This window comes from Hermetia illucens, chromosome 2 (genome assembly GCF_905115235.1).
Source record: "Hermetia illucens chromosome 2, iHerIll2.2.curated.20191125, whole genome shotgun sequence".
Classification (NCBI taxonomy): Eukaryota; Metazoa; Arthropoda; class Insecta; order Diptera; family Stratiomyidae; genus Hermetia; species Hermetia illucens.
In genome coordinates this window covers 25,756,467-25,772,292 of record NC_051850.1, presented here as the reverse complement: position 1 = coordinate 25,772,292, position 15,826 = coordinate 25,756,467, and the positions used below count along the sequence as shown (strand labels likewise).

Here is a 15,826-nt window from a genome sequence, read left to right as displayed (position 1 = left end):
AACATAGCTTCTCCGGCTCCTTAAAGTGCTTACAATGAAATCCTTCGTAAAGTGCGTGCGAATTAGAAGAATCGCGGAAGTGTGGGTGGTTTCAGTGAAGCTTTAATGCGTTTGGGGAAGTGAAGTGCTTCGTAAGTGGAGTTTCAGGAGTGATTTTGTGATTAGTTTGAATTTGTGCCTCTGTCATTACCCTCTTCTCCGAAGCAGTGAAAAAGGACTCTCTTCCTTTTGTTGTATTACCGAAAATAATAAAATCAAAGAAGGGCAATGTCCTCTGTTGAGATTGAAGATGTAAATTTGTATCTGATTGCATCAGCCAAATTTGGGGTCCCTGAATTTGAATGATGAGCTTTCCAGTCGGATTTTGGTAAGTATTTGGATCAAGCTTTTGAAAATTAAAGTTTTATAGCTTTTGAAAAATTTATGAAAATCTTTTATAAAAGCTTTGTCGAATTAATAAATATTTGCCACAGTTTTCAATAGATTTGCGTAAAGATATATTTAAAAATTAAATTTGATATACTTTTCTATTCAAACATAAAACAAAAATTAGTTTAAGCTATTTCTTTTTGATTCCACTTTGATATTTGCTTTCCTTTTTATTTTTATTCAACAAACGGTTTATGTGATATTTAATTTTTAATATTTAAATCAACTAAAGTCGTTTATTGACAGTACTCAAAGTCGGTAAAGCTTTAGAAAATATTTCTTGAAAGTATCGTTTTCAAGTTCTGTTATCTAAAGTATTTGTGTAGTATCGGAAAATTCTGCTAGAGGGAATATATTCATTCAAACTAACAATAAAGATTGCTAACTGTTCAGTACACAAAAGCACTTGTCAGTTTCTAGTCTAACAGGAAAAAATTAAAACCAATTAAGCATAATCTAAATAAATAAGATATAAGATTTCTGCCGTTTGGTGTATCAAAATGCCCCTATGCTTCAAGAACACATTTTCTTTCCTTACACATATTTCGAAAGTTGTTTCCTTTTCTTTTTGTCAATTTTCTTTTTATCCATTCTTTCCTGTAGGGATCGAATGTCACTATTCGGGTTTCTCATGTATAAATGAATGCAATTATTAATGCTAACATTAAATCCCAGCAAAAAATTATATTTATGAAAGAAAATTTAAACTTGGAGTCATTTTAGGCTAAATGCAAATTTCCACAAACAATAGCTGATTTTACGAAAAAAAGAAATTAAATTTGGGCTCTGTCCATTAAAATCTTTACTAGGGGTGAATTTGGGGGTCGTAAAGTGTTATTCAATTATTTAAGGATTTGGTTGAACAAATCTATAGAGATAATGGAATGGGGTATTGTAAGCGTTACCACAAAACCCCTTACTTCATACAGGTCAAATCAGTCCTTGGCCTCCAGGATAAACTTCCTCCAGCCATCTCGATCCTTCGATCGCGTCTTCTAGTAGGAAAATTTCAACAGCTTTTTACTGGCCTCGTCCAATGAGTCCTCCCACCAAGCGGCGTCCTTCAGGAGACCCTTTGAATACCCTGTTAGGTACACTGCAATTTTCGTAATTCTATCACCACCGATGTTGCTGGGTCGTCATTGAGCTGGTGCAACTCATGGTTGTATCTAATTCGCCAGTCTTACTTCTTCTTCAAATCGGCCGTCTGCCTACACGATAGACTTCTTTCAGCCATCTCAATCCTTCCAGTTGGAAGATTTCAGCAGCTTTTCACTGGTCTCATCCTCTGAGTCCTTTCCTTTTCTTTCCTTTGCGTGGCTTTTCCACTGGGCGGCGTCCTTCAGGTGTGCCTTTGAATACCCTGGTAGGTATTCGCTTGTCATTCATTTGTTCTACGTGACCAGCTCACATTGCAATTTTCTTAGTTTTATCACCACTGATGCCGCTAGGTTGTCATAGAGCTGGTACAACATATGGTTTATATCTAATTCGCCAATTATTTTCATCTTCCACCGGTCCAGAATTCCTCGCAGAACTTTACGTTCGAATATGTCGATGGACTTCTCTTACCCTTGCGTTAGAGTCCACGCTTCACAGTCATGCAGTAGTACAGGTCTTGCAAATTCTGAGCTTATTTTTCCTATCCACCCTTTTACTTTTCATTATCCGTATGACTAGTAATATGATTTGTTGGCCATCATTATTCGTCGCTGAACTTCGTCCTTTTCATTACCATCCTTCGATATGTTTACTCCTAGGTACACAAAGTTGTCCATGCTTTCAAGTCGCCTATTGACAGGTTTTGTCGTATTGGCGCCTGCTTTCCTGATTCGGTCATTAGTTTTGTTTTCTTTTCATTAATTCTTAGGCCACTCCTTCATTTAGTTGTAGAAATACTTCCTTGACGTCTGCAATTGAACGTGCCATAATGTTTATATCGCCATCGAATTCCACTATTTGAGAAGATTTGTAGAGATATGTTGTCATGGTACCTAACTCCAGTTTCTTGGTAAAATATTCGAGGGCTAGGTTGAAAAGCATGGGACTTGTCCATCTCCTTGTTTTAATCGGCAGTTCCTTTCAAGGCATTTCGTTAGCTCACCAAGCATCTTTACATGGGGTTCAGTTTTAGCCATCATCAGCTCGGTCATTCATACTAGTTTTTCTGGTAGGGGAAACCCGCGCATGATACGATGTATTGGTGCTCGTTTGATGCTTTCATATGCTTGAGGGAAGTCGACGAAGGGCTGATGCACATCGATATTGAACTCATAGCACTTTTCCAATAATTGTGACCGTGAAAATTTGGTTCATCGTGGATCGCCCTTTTCAAAAGCCACATTGGTATTCACCAATTAATTGGTCCGTATATGGCTCTCATCTAGCTGGGATGATTTTCTTCAGGATCTTGTAGGACGTGCACAATTAAATGTCTCTGTAGTGGTTACAGATAGGTTTGTCTTCTCCTTTGTGTAGGACAAATTACGCTCTTGTAGTAGTCGTCAAATCATTTTTCATTGGTCCAAATTTTTAAAATAGGTTTATGGAGTAAATTTTACTGGCAATTTCCTCCTCTTTGTAATAGTTTAGTTGGAATACCATCGAATCCCGGGGTCTTGTTTAGTTTTTGGTTACACAGGGTTGCTTTCGACTGGTGTGTTGTTTCCAGGTTCGTCAAAGTCGATGGCGCTTCCACTGGGTTGAGCAGATTCATAAAGTATTACATAAATTTTTTCTTAATGTCGGCGTGGATGTTTCCTTGGTCATCCTTACAGAGAATTGTTTGCGTGCTACAGCCTCGTATGAAGTCGTTCACTGGTTCGCAAATTTTTAAGGTTTTGTGTAAAAGAAAACCTTATTAGAATCGGTTTACTGTCTGTCTGTTTTTCTGAGGGTTACAGCGATTTACACCAAATTTGGTGGAAAGGTGGGAACTTTGAACACTACCTGCATACAGTGAGCTACATCATTCTACGTCGAATTTAAGAGGGGACCCCCATATGTGCAAAAGGATGGTGTACATTTTTCCCCCAAATATAGTCATGTGGGGCATCAACGGGAAGGTCTCGGTTAGTACTTTCCGAAGCCTGTCATAGTTTTGACATTTGTTGGAGAGGTGGGTAGTGCGGGGGGTTGAAGGTGGTCATTACTTTCTCAAACCCATTCTCAGAAACTACCCAGATGGAAAATCGGGGAAAAAGAAGCGGCTGCCACTATATGGTATCTAGGCTCTGAAGTACCCTCGTTGTCGATATCTGTTCCAATAAATATTATTAGTAATTGACTGTAACCCCCCCCCCCCCCCCTCCCTCCACCCCTCCCTTAAGTTCTTCCTAGAATCTCGAAATTACAGCAATAGAGCATGATTTTGCCAAGTTTGGTGAAAATCCCGCCATTACTAACAAAGTTATAATAGGTCAAAATTGCCGTTTCTGTTCAAATTCAAGACTTTGAATGTCAGTATCACGCGAAGTGGATATTCTCACACAATATATGCATTTATTACGTGCTAGGTACTACATGTCGTTGTCAAATTTTAATATTGTGTGATTGTTGTATTTTCACAGTTTTTTCAGCACGTCCAGTTTGCTATTCGCTTAAGCTCGTCATAAGTTTCTTGTCTTCCACTTGTGGGTCGTTCTACGTCGGAGTTCTTATCCCATTGCCGATTTCCTATATCCAAACCCGACGCCACAGGTGTAAAAGTTAACTTTAATGCTGGCTTCTTTTCTGTTATAAATGTAGTATCGCAATGCTCTATATATGCTCTACTAGCATGCAATAAAATGCATTTCGGTAAAGAAGTTCAACCCAGGCAATAGAAGGATTTTCCCAGATCAGGAGTTTGAGAAAACCAAATGGCGCGAAAGATCACGACGAGCCGCTTGTAAACGGTACAAAGGCTGAAGAAAAGGTAGAGGGACTTTTATAAATGGAAGCTGTGAAACTGCTGAATGCGCTCTACAGATCAAGTCAAGCGCTAATTGTTGGCTTTTTATGGGATTAGAGTTGTAAGGTCAGTTTCGTATAGGGAAAACTGGGTGGTTGAAAGGGCTGAATCTTGGAGACTGTGTCTTGTTGACATACGGATGGGGCTGAAAGGTGTTGTTGGACGTTGATTTGGAATTTGTGTTCATCTGGGAACCTAAGAATAAGCTTACATGGATGAGACATATTTAGGAAGCTTGAAAGCGAGTCTAGTATTTCCATACCCAGTCGAAAGCTATTCTGAGGTCTGGGAAGAATAATACCGAGGAGAATGTCCGTTTTAAAGACAATCAGCGCCAACTCAATCAAGGGACTAGAACGTTTGCCGCGATGGAAGTCGAAAAGTTTACAACTGGAGTCGAAATGCGTGTTGGACCGTACGGCGCCGATCAAAGTTTTTGCGAATTAAGAAAGGACTGAGATTGCTTTGAAGCTATGTGGATTAAGACGGTCTTCTTTTTTGTATGGGAGTAATAGTGAGGAAATGGGCGTTGAGGAAGTGGAAAATCGAGGAAAAGATGGTGGAAATGCTGGGACCACAGTATTTTGGGACTATGCATGCAATTTCGTTAGAATCTATCAATTTCTTGCTTTTAGACGCCAAGATCGACGATGTTTGGTTCGGCAAAATGGATTGGGTGGGGCAGAAAAGTGTGATTGATTAAAGTTGAGAAATTGACTTGCGGATTTCGATTTTGAAAAGTTAGTCGCGGGTGTGTAGGGTGCATTGCTATGGTTGGAAAAAGTATTTTGCCCAGATATTCATTTTTTCGAGCAGGGAGGTGGTTTGAGGTAGAACTGGGGTTTGTTGGATCGTTCTCCCTAGGCTGAGGCAAGTTTTTCTAATTTCCCTGAACGGCCTAGGTCCAGCTTGACGTGGGAGAGGCATATGGTGTTAAAGATTATTGGCAGATTGATCTGCGAAGTTTGCGGATTCCTTCAATTAGGTGCGAGAGTATCTTTTTCTAAATAGGAGAATATCTTTTTCTAAATAGTCTTCGCTAGAGAGTCTTTTTACATTTGATGTCGTTGGGGATACAATTGGGGAGGGGATTTCGATCGTTAAGTAGTTGCATACATGGGAAATACCTTTAGTGTGCTGGCAAACTCTTCTCTTCCATGGTGTCGTTGGATACATGGCTATTAGATGGGAGGAGGAGTAGATCAAGTTTGACTTTAAGGATTTCGAAAGAGTGCTGCGTTTGCGGAGTGATAATGATATTGTTATTAAGGCTAACTAATTCAGCTAATTCGAATTTTAATATGAAATGAATTATGATGTAATAATGCATATTGGATCGATCACTATCATCAATGCAACAATATTACGTTATAGAAAATATATTGATTGAGCGTTGGTTTACGTGTATGGGTGAGGAGTTGTATAAATAACTCACGGGGTCAAGTTGGCGTTTCCAGAATTTTCCACGATTACAACAAGATAGAAACCTCATTGAGTATTTCATTTCTTTGATGTGTTTTCAACGCGCCGAATTAAGTACACTTGATAATGATACGCGACGGACTAAAGTGTCAAAGAGCACTCCTCAGATGGATCGCAAATGAGATTCAATAGCAAATTCCACCTGTTATATGACTAACCAGAGGTCACCATCCTTCCATAGACAAAATTTAACGTTTAATATAGTATGGTTTCACGTAATTTAGTTTTGGAACTCAAGCTACTAATTTTTATCTAATTAATAACGCAAGGAGTTAATAGAGTTATAATTTCTTGCCAAATGGTTTCACCTAAGGAATTACATATTTGTTTTTATGTGAGCTCTTAAAATGTCTTTGATGTTCCCTCTTAAGTTCCCGAACTCCCCAGTCACGGTTTGGGATATTTTAAAAAGTTATCTACCTCCCCCAAATACACTCTTTGAAAAGTCTCCACAACCAGGTAATTGGAACTGCAACTGAGCTTGAGACACTTATCTACTGTCAAAAGGGTCCCAGAAAACACTGGTATTTTTATATATTCGTCAGAGACCTAGTTAAGTTTCGGTTTCTACCCTTATATTGGAGGCCTTACAGCTTCATCTTCGATTATGTTGTATAGCTCGAGCTCCGAAAACCAATAGCCACGAGTGGTTTTAAGAAATGGTTTCATATTATGCTGCGTTAAGTCTATGTTACCCCGAATATCAAGTGGTAAATATTTTGAAATATTGACCGCTGTACATACAAAAGAGGGGAGTCCATTTTTGTCACGGTCGAGCTAGGTACAAATGGGACAAATTTTCCATATCAGTAAAATCAATCTGAATCTACTTACCATAATGGAGTATTAAAAAATTATCTGAAGTAGGAGAGGATGAGAAGCACGATTAGAAGCTTTGGGTTGATTTTCTAGAAAGACTTTATTTTTAGGATATTTTGTTCCTTGTTCCTTTTCACAATCAAATATTCGATTGAGGCTTAAGTGCTCCAGTTCTTTTAAAATTAAATTTCTAGTGAAACACATTCAATGCTTAGGCTCTCTTTCTTTAGAAAAGCAAGACCATTTTGGTCAATATGCGGTGGTATCGTTAATGCCTTATGTATTTGTAGTGCGTGTAATTTTTCCTTACTCATTTTATGGCATAAATAAACCAAACAGTTCTTATCGATTATCACAGGTTGTTAAATGGGTAACATCACAACCCAATTGTTTTGCCAAAAAAAAACGAATTCCACCAGTGATATAACAATCCATGTTCACATCCATGAGAGGGTTAAAATCAAGGAAAAAGATAATGACGAGTAAATGATCCAATTAATGAACTCATCAATCAAGCTGTGTATCTAGAAATCTTTAAATGTCCGCACTTATTTACCAGAAACAAACTGCTATATTTGCTATTTCCACTTTTTGATCGATTTCCAATGGTGTCTGATACTTGGCCATGTTCGAAATCTATTGATTATTCAATGCTGAATTAGATTCACCAAGGCCAATAGCTTTAAAGATATTCGATTGAGATGAACATTTTATTATTCACTTGGATTATTATGGATTTTGACAACGTGAATTGATTCCTAGGAATTAGTTTAATTTTCTTAAGTGAAATGTAAAAGAAATGAAAAATGCTCCAGATGGATATTCAAGTATCTTATCTGGATATTATAATTTATTATTAAATATTATTATTTTTTGAAATTAAGTCAGCCTTTTGAATGTTATTTTGGGTGTCTTTATCAAATTTTCTGCAATTTTGTTTCAGTTACATGACCCTGATTGTGTTTATCTTTTTCCAGCCCTGGCATTTGTATTTTTATTATAAATAACTGTATGGAATATTTTCAGGACTTTCTGACAAGGCTATTTCTCCTTAAATTAATCTACACAACAACACGGTGACTTTCATTATACAGTTAGCAACTGAAACTTCTTTTCTTGATGTGTCCTACCTAGAGTCATTTTCTAGTTTGATATTGTCATATAGTAGAATTCTTGACTAGTCTTGATCTTTAATATATAGTAGTGATCCCCAATCTTGAAGATGTTTGATATAAAACAATCGTAACAATTGTGAGGTGGACAAGAACATACTTTTTCAGGGTGCTCGAGTCTTAAAACTTAACGAGGCACTAAGTTGGGCATACGCAAAATAAGCGGAATACGGGGGAATATTAGATAATAATATATGGTGGACTGTTACCTAAGGCTAGCTAATCTCCAGGTGAGCTATCCTTTCATTGACCCATATGCTTTCTAGATACTATGGGAAATATTCTGGAGCAGGTAATCAATAATAGATTGCTTCCGCATATTGAGGGCCAAGGAGGCTTTTCAGATTGGCAGTATGGACTCCGTAAAGCTAGATTAACCATTGATGCCATCTAATTGGTTAATGGTTTCGCAGAAACTACAATTCATGGAAAGGCTAGTACCGGTAATTTAAGTGGTAGTGACCCTGGATTTGAAAAATGCATTCAATTCGGTTTTATGTAGAAGCCCTTGGCAACGATTGGCATTCCCACCCATTTGGTTGCAATTGTGGATAACTACTTGCGAGAACGAAATTTCCAGTATAACACCGATGATGGACGTCAGGAGTACGTTGTCTCTACGGCTGTCCCCTTAGCACTTCTTACTGGACCCACCACTTTGGAATATTATGTACAATGATGTTCTTAATCGTTCGGTTTCGGAGGAGACTGCGATAGTGGGCTACGCCGCAACATTGTACTGGTTGTGGTTGCAAAGCATCTGGAAGATGCCGAGTTGTTGTACACATACATCACTTGGGAATGATGATATGTGCAAAGCTCGGTTTCATGCAGCATGTGGAATAGATTTGCGAAAAGGCATCCACGCCATTATGGCTCTGAAAAAAATGATGCCGAATCTAGGAGATCTTGCGGAAGAGATGATGAATATTTATAACATCAAGCCCATCTCTCCTGTATCGGGAGCGAAAAAGGCCAAAAGGGTGAGATCTATAATTCTATAGATGGCAACAATGATGGGACCACTCAAACAAAGGTCATTTGACACACAGGTTGATCCCTAAGATCAGGGAGTGGCTGGAGACAAAACATGGGGGAGGGGAGGGGGAATTATAATTTCATCCAGTTTCTCACCAGCCATGGTGGATACCGTTAACATCTGCATAGGTTTAGATTGGACTTGATTGTCCAAACTGTGATGGGGTCTTAGAGGACCCAGCGCACTTACCTTCCAATGTCCGAGGTTCATGCAAGAAAGCAGGAACCTAGATGAAACTCTAGGTGAAATATGTATTATCACCAGAAAATTTAGTCCAGAGAATGGTAGTTTGCCAGGAGGATTTTGATGAGATCAACTTCATGATGGCAACGATCTGAGGTAAGCTGCGAGAAGCGGAGGAGGTGAGGAGGAGGGTTAAATAAAGTAAGCTGATTTCGCGCCCTGGGTGAGACCTAACGGTGATTCCATGGGGACGGAGAGGGTGTGCTTTTAGTCTATAAAAATCCCACACACTAGCGTGACCAGGCTAGCATCTTTTGAAGATTTTCACCTTCTTAAAAAAGAGAAACAGACAGAAAAACAGACATTTCGTTTTAATGTTGTCTAGTCTGTGCGGAAGGAAGTCTGCGAGAACCAACAGGTCTGTGAACTCGAAAAAATAGCATGAAGCCTTATACACCACGATGCTTATCCTGCCGAGACAAAGAAGGAAGTTTCATTTCCGACTGAATGGCCATCTTGGAGCGATGGGTTGAGCATTTCGCTCAACAACCAAAATATCAACTAATTGGAGGCCCGCCAAGTGAAGACGATTGACAAATGCCACCACCACCAAGTATGGAAGAAACAGTTCGAGCAGTCCATCGGCTTAAAAACCATAGGTCATCAGGCCTCCTCCCTAAATACGGAGGCGACCAACTACATCAAGCGTTTCATTAACTGATGCTCAAGGTGCGCGACAGAGAATCAATGCCTGGAAACTGGCAACGAGGCATTATCGATCCCATATATAGAAAGGAAGACTCACACAGCGCCGCAATTATAGAGGTATTACGTTGCTGGGTACCATTTATAAGATATTCTCGGCTATCTTGCTAGGCCAGGTGGCCCCATACGCCCAGAACATCATTGACCCTACCAAAGACGCTTTACTCCAAGTAAATCACGATTCAAAAACTGTTGGAATATGGCAGCATCTTTTCATCGAATTTCGAGGCCAGATATGATAGCATAGCTAGGGTGAAACTATACACAGCCATAGGAGAATTCGGTATTCCAACGAAATTGATAACTAGGCTGACCCTGATCAATGTGCGAGGTCAGACAAAAGCAGCAGGATGACTCTCGAGACCATTCAACATCAACAACCGTCTAAGACAAGCGGATGCCCTATCATGCATCCTCTTTAACTTGACCTTCGAGAAAGTGATCCGCGATGCAGAAGTAAATGCGAGACGCACCATCCTCTTCAAGTCCCCCTAACTACTGACCTACGATGACGTCTACCTTCATCCAAATCGAACAGGCCGAGGGAGATCTCGGCCTGCACATTAATGAAGGCAAGAAGAAGTACATGTAGCAACGTCAAGAATGACGAACACCGTATCGCAAGATAGTAAACAAAGATAGTAGACTACAACTTTGAGATCGTTGAAAATTTTTCCTATCTAGGGCGATACAACCGATAACAATTATGACGATGAAATCTGCGCACGGTTGTTGGCGGCTAATAGAGCGTACTTCAGCTTACAAAAACTGTTTCGCTCGAAACGTCTCACCATATGATCAAAGCTCTTACTATACTAGACTATGATCTTGCCACTCTCCCTGTCTTCCTTGGGTTCTGAGCAAGAAAACAGCGAACTCTTGGTCACATTCGAGAGAAGAATCCCTCGAAAAAGTGTTATCCCTCTACATGAGGATGGACGATTCTATAGCCAACGTAACGACGAAATCTATGAGGGATACCACCCCGTCTGGTTATGGATAAAATCTGACTCAACAGGTTGCGGTGGGCGGGTCACTTAATCCATATGGATGAGAATGATCCAGCCCGGAAAGTCTATAAGGGCAATATCCATGGTAGAAATAGAAGACGAGGAAGATCCTGCCTGAGATGGAAAGATGGCGTAGGTGAAGACGCCAGACAGCTTTTAGGGATATCTAATTGGTGGACCTTGGCCCAAAACCGGGGTGTGTGTAGTTCCTTACTAAGGCACGCCTAGACCGGATACCGGTTGTTGCGCCGTTGATGATGATGATGGTGAGTGTTGTTATTACACTGATGTCTGTCTCTACAGCGATACATTTTCGAAGCGTAGTGTAAGCCTGAACACATGCACTGAGTTATTCTTTGAGTTCGAATTTGCCCCTGAGTGCGGGCGTCCAATATTTTTTTTTTAATTAGGTCGTGATGTATTTGGTTGAAAATACAGCCTCCTCCTTCGATTGTGTCTCGAGGTGTCGAACTTATAACCAAATTGTTACTGTTGGCAAAGTCGATCAACTGCTGGTAATTGTCATTATTTGTTTCTCTGCATTATCCTTGCCTCCAACTTCCACTTTAAAATCCTTTTAGTAATTATTTAAGCCATTAAAGGACATCGCATCATATTCCCGATCTAGGGTGCAATAAACTAGGTTCTTGGTACTCAGTTGGCGCATGACAATCACGAAGAATATTGCAGAATTTCATCTTTTGATGAATCGCACGTAGTCTGCCGATGATAGACTTGAAGTTTTTAATGAAATCCTTGAAATAGCCGTGGAGAGTGAGCGTTACCTTCAATTTTTAAAATCTCCGCATAATCGCGTGCCATTTACCGCGCATCCAAACAATTTTGTTTCTCGCATTGCTAGGATCTTGATGTTATCTCCCCTCCCCCTCTCTTAACGCATTTGTTCTGTAGAGTATTCAACAGAATAGCGACTATTCTTCGTCGATATTGTTGCCGTTGTTCTGGTCCTATCCGAGGCTTTTCTTATGGTTTGGTAATTCAAAAGTTTCGTACTGGACAGGCAGCTAGCCCCTGCCCTGCCCCTGGCTTCATTATCATAAATATCATGCTGCCAGCTTTGGACCTTATAATTTAAGGGGGTGAAGCTTTCAGCATCTGCATTTTATATGAGTGTCATGCGAGCACCTGCGGAATTGAGGCACAGAAATATTATCTATGAAATCGCAAATCCAAGTCTAAAAATAGACAGATATTTTACAATCCTAAAGATCTGTCGGGATAGACTGAAATTTCCGGAGAGCTGACCATCTTTGAAGATACTGTGGTGTATGGATGGGCCAAAATATGGGCTAGGGAGGTATTGAGTGATTCTTGAACATCCCATTTAGGTACTCCCAGATTGATGTATTTTCGTATTTTAACTAGCAGCGTATGCGATAAACCTGTGAGTCAGAGATTTTCTCTCTCTCTCTCTCTTCAAAGGAAGCGCACATAAAGTCCATATTCTCAAAAAAAAAATGGCTGACGATTTCGTCCAGGGCAGAGTCCATATTCTCTCTGGCAATCAGGGACTCTTCAAAAAATGGCATTATTTTGAAACTTACAGCAGTTGGCAGAAGTATAAGGGACTGGGAAACTGACTAGACAACTTTTCTAACGATAGTAAACATTGATGAGTTATAGGCATACCAAATCCATGCTACAGGATGGACTGCGGATGAGAATTAGAATTCTGGAGAAGAATAAAATCCAAATGGGGGCAGTAATTGGTTTCATATCTGGTTGCTCACCTCTAAGGAGGTATACACACATGATAGGTGTCTACACTGGAGGCCTAACGAGCAGATTTTGCAATAACGAGGATGAAATAATTTCACACTGCTCCTATTCAGATGATGCAGGTATACTTCCTGAGAATTAAGAAACCCGGAAAGATGCTACTCGAATGTTTTCTAACCCTAGCGAATAGGATACGACTGTCCATTTAAATGAATTTCTGTAGGACGCATGATTGGAGGCTCGAGAAAGAGGGCCATAAAAATCGTCCCTACTTATCAGGACTTTCAAGTGAAGCAGGGCGAGTTGGGATGATTTTTAAAAGTAATATTTTCCTATTATTGCCATCAAAAGAGAAGTTGTTTATTAGAATGGCCCAATTCATGGGCATTTCGTCATTGAATCTTCAGCAACTGTACTCTAAAGGTCATTTGGAAAAATATGACGGGAAGGGGGGTGGAACGAGACCTTTCTAGAGCAGCATTTGTCCGCCGTCTTTAGTTGGTGGGACCTCCAACTCGCTGATATTCTTGCTGTTGAATAATTCATCAAAGGGAGACAAATTTTAAGCTCAGTATTGATCCCGGACCAGCATATATGCTATTATTCTATGCTGCCCGATTAAAAATAAATGATTTTAAAATAATTCGATTTTATTAAATAAACTTAGTATCTAATATCAACTAAGTCATATCTATTTCTACGTTATAACACGTTATGTAAGATATATCTTTGTTTCGAGAATGTAAGTTCTCATTTATCCTATGGAATATCTCCTAACTTACCTATTAATATTGACTTTTTTAGATCAAATCTTCAAGTATTAATAAGATCAGGTACAAGGACCTTCTTTTTGTAAATTGCTCTATAATTTTAATAGGAATAATATTTCATTATTATATGTATCACACCGGATTTCCTACTTCACTGTCTACTGTTTTCTTCTTTCTTGGAAATTTCCGGGAAAGGTATATTGACTCCGGGTAGCTGTTATCCATATCCCATTGTGAGTAGAGTCTTCCAATTGTTCCAGCGCTAGATGTAAGTTGACCTCCCAGTGGTAATGGGTAACTATTTACGAAGGAGTTTGGATTATAGGCTCCAGTCTGAGCAGTGGTAGTTGGACTGGGAACGTAGAGTTCATTCAGATTTATTGCTGGTGAGCGATATGGAGCTGACAAGTATGAATTAATTAGACCCGAAGGCGCATAGGACGAGGTGAGGGGAGCGGGAGTCGCACTCAACAATGAAGAATATTGTGACAGTGCTGAGGTCGAATATTGCGGTAATAGCGAAGAACCTGCCAGCTGGGCCGATTGAATGTTTGAGTAACTCGGAACTGTTGGATTTACTGCTGCGGAATATCCTGGCAAAGGTACGCCGGTTGTAAATCCAGTGGGACTTAATGTCGGAGCAGGCAGTAGAGTATTTACTGTGGGGTTAGCGGGAACATAGTTTGCGATATTGGAAACTAGATTATAATCCGCTGAAGCACTACGAGATATAGGAGTAGTTGCGACTGCCGGTAACGGAGCGTTCGTTGGGGGTTCTGTTGGGAAAGTTACAGGGCCCCGGTTAAGTTGACGCGGAGTAGGTGTTATCTGAACGACAGTTTCAGGGGTAGCAGCTGATATAGGACTGCTTGTTGACGTATCGAAGCCTAGATATGTGGCTATGTCAGCACTAGCATCACGTTTAGCATCAGCTTCCACGACGGTATTCAAATCAAGCGCTGCATTGGATGTAACCAGTGCAGCTGCATCATATAAAGCTCTTATCTCCTTTAGGCTAACTGGTCGATCGCCATATCCAAAGTAGCCTGCTTCGAACGGGGATACAGGCTGGGCGGATACAATTCCAATGCAAGTTACGACGAGTAAAAGCACTCGCTGAAACGGGAAGTTCTTGTTAATATACTGAAAAAGAAAGCTTCATATTTTTTTCATCCAAGGAGTACTCACCATTTTACTACATGAAAGTCACTAGTATACGTTCTTATGAGTTGCGCTTTTCCAGTGTTTCCACTTATATACCTGTATCCCAACACAAAGACGGAATTGTGTCAGCAATCAGCCAACTAGTTGCATCAGCGACCAGCGATGCCGTCAAGGTTTCTGCGACTTCCACTTTCAATCTATTTTATTTCCCTACCTGAAAAAATACTTAGGAAGCAACCCGCATAACTTGAATGTGAAAATGTTCGCAGTTTTCAATGAGATGTACAGTTTCGTACGCTAATAATATCAACGAACAAGTTATTTATTTTTTAATATATTTCGAAGCAAAAGCTGCATATTAGTCGCTCATTGTCTATGATTTGCTAGGAGAAGTGGCGGACTCCAGCAAGCCTTAAAATTAATATGAATTTCATCATTTACAATTCAAATTCAAGTTGTCTGATAGCCTTTTCGCGTGTAATAAAGTGCGTAGTTCGTAAAATGTCTGCAAGGACTAGGTTTTCATCTGGTCCTCAAACTGGACCAACGTTTACCAAGCCCCAAGATAATCGGCAGTTGGTTATCTTGATCTACCCGCTTGTTGGACCTACAATTTAAAACAAAAAAAAAAAAAGAAAATTAAAGAGCAGCCTATAATTTATCAGACGTTAACAAAAGATCTCTTGATTTTATCGTCATCTCCTAAATTAACAATTTATACTCGTTACCATCAAATCAGCATACCTACGTCCACTTCAGCCAGTTTTCTAGCGTCAGAGAAACTTGAATTTTGAATTAATTTAATTTGTCCGGGAATGTTGCATCGATCAGCACTTGATCAACATAAACATTTCATTTGAGATCAGTCGCGAAATCAATTTAATCGTATCTAAAGATGCTAGTGCTCGAAATTATGCCTTTTATGGAAAGCTCGAAAAAAAGCCATGGTAGTCTGACATTTGAGATTTACGGGGTTGAAAAAAGTTGATCAAGAAACAATCAATGAAGAGGATCTGGCTTTGCAAAAATCACTTCCGGATATGGAGACTGGCAGAAAACTAGAGTTCAAAATTGGCTTATTTTTGGCAGGAACTTGATCGCCCAAATCGTATTTTTCGCTGCGGTCATTGGAAGATTAATGGTAAATAGATTACTCCAATTTAACTACTTACTTGTCTGTCCGTTTAATTTTTGGAATCTCCAAAAGAGGCGGACTGCCTTCGGACGAGTAACGATCAGTACTGTTGGCCAGCTCTTTTCGTATGTTTTTTTATTCAAAATTATTTATTTGAATTAAATAT

The 15,826-nt window shown here is 39.7% G+C and overlaps 1 protein-coding gene across 2 annotated transcripts; it reads right to left on the bottom strand.

Annotated features, from left to right (window-relative positions):
- Window positions 1-13,223: 13,223 nt before the first annotated feature.
- On the bottom strand, window positions 13,224-15,786 carry LOC119649482 (COPII coat assembly protein sec16-like). 2 transcript variants are annotated; one of them, XM_038051651.1, is made up of 4 exons: window positions 15,698-15,784; window positions 15,270-15,643; window positions 14,550-15,132; window positions 13,224-14,477 (listed from the first exon to the last, which is right to left on the bottom strand). In XM_038051651.1, exons 3-4 carry the CDS (start codon window positions 14,550-14,552, stop codon window positions 13,494-13,496), a joined length of 987 nt encoding a protein of 328 aa, XP_037907579.1. In that variant the 5' UTR covers window positions 14,553-15,132; window positions 15,270-15,643; window positions 15,698-15,784; the 3' UTR covers window positions 13,224-13,493. The 2 variants fall into 2 exon arrangements, with proteins under 2 accessions (XP_037907579.1, XP_037907578.1); XM_038051650.1 differs by lacking the exon at window positions 15,270-15,643 and having other exon boundaries at window positions 15,698-15,786.
- Window positions 15,787-15,826: the final 40 nt, after the last annotated feature.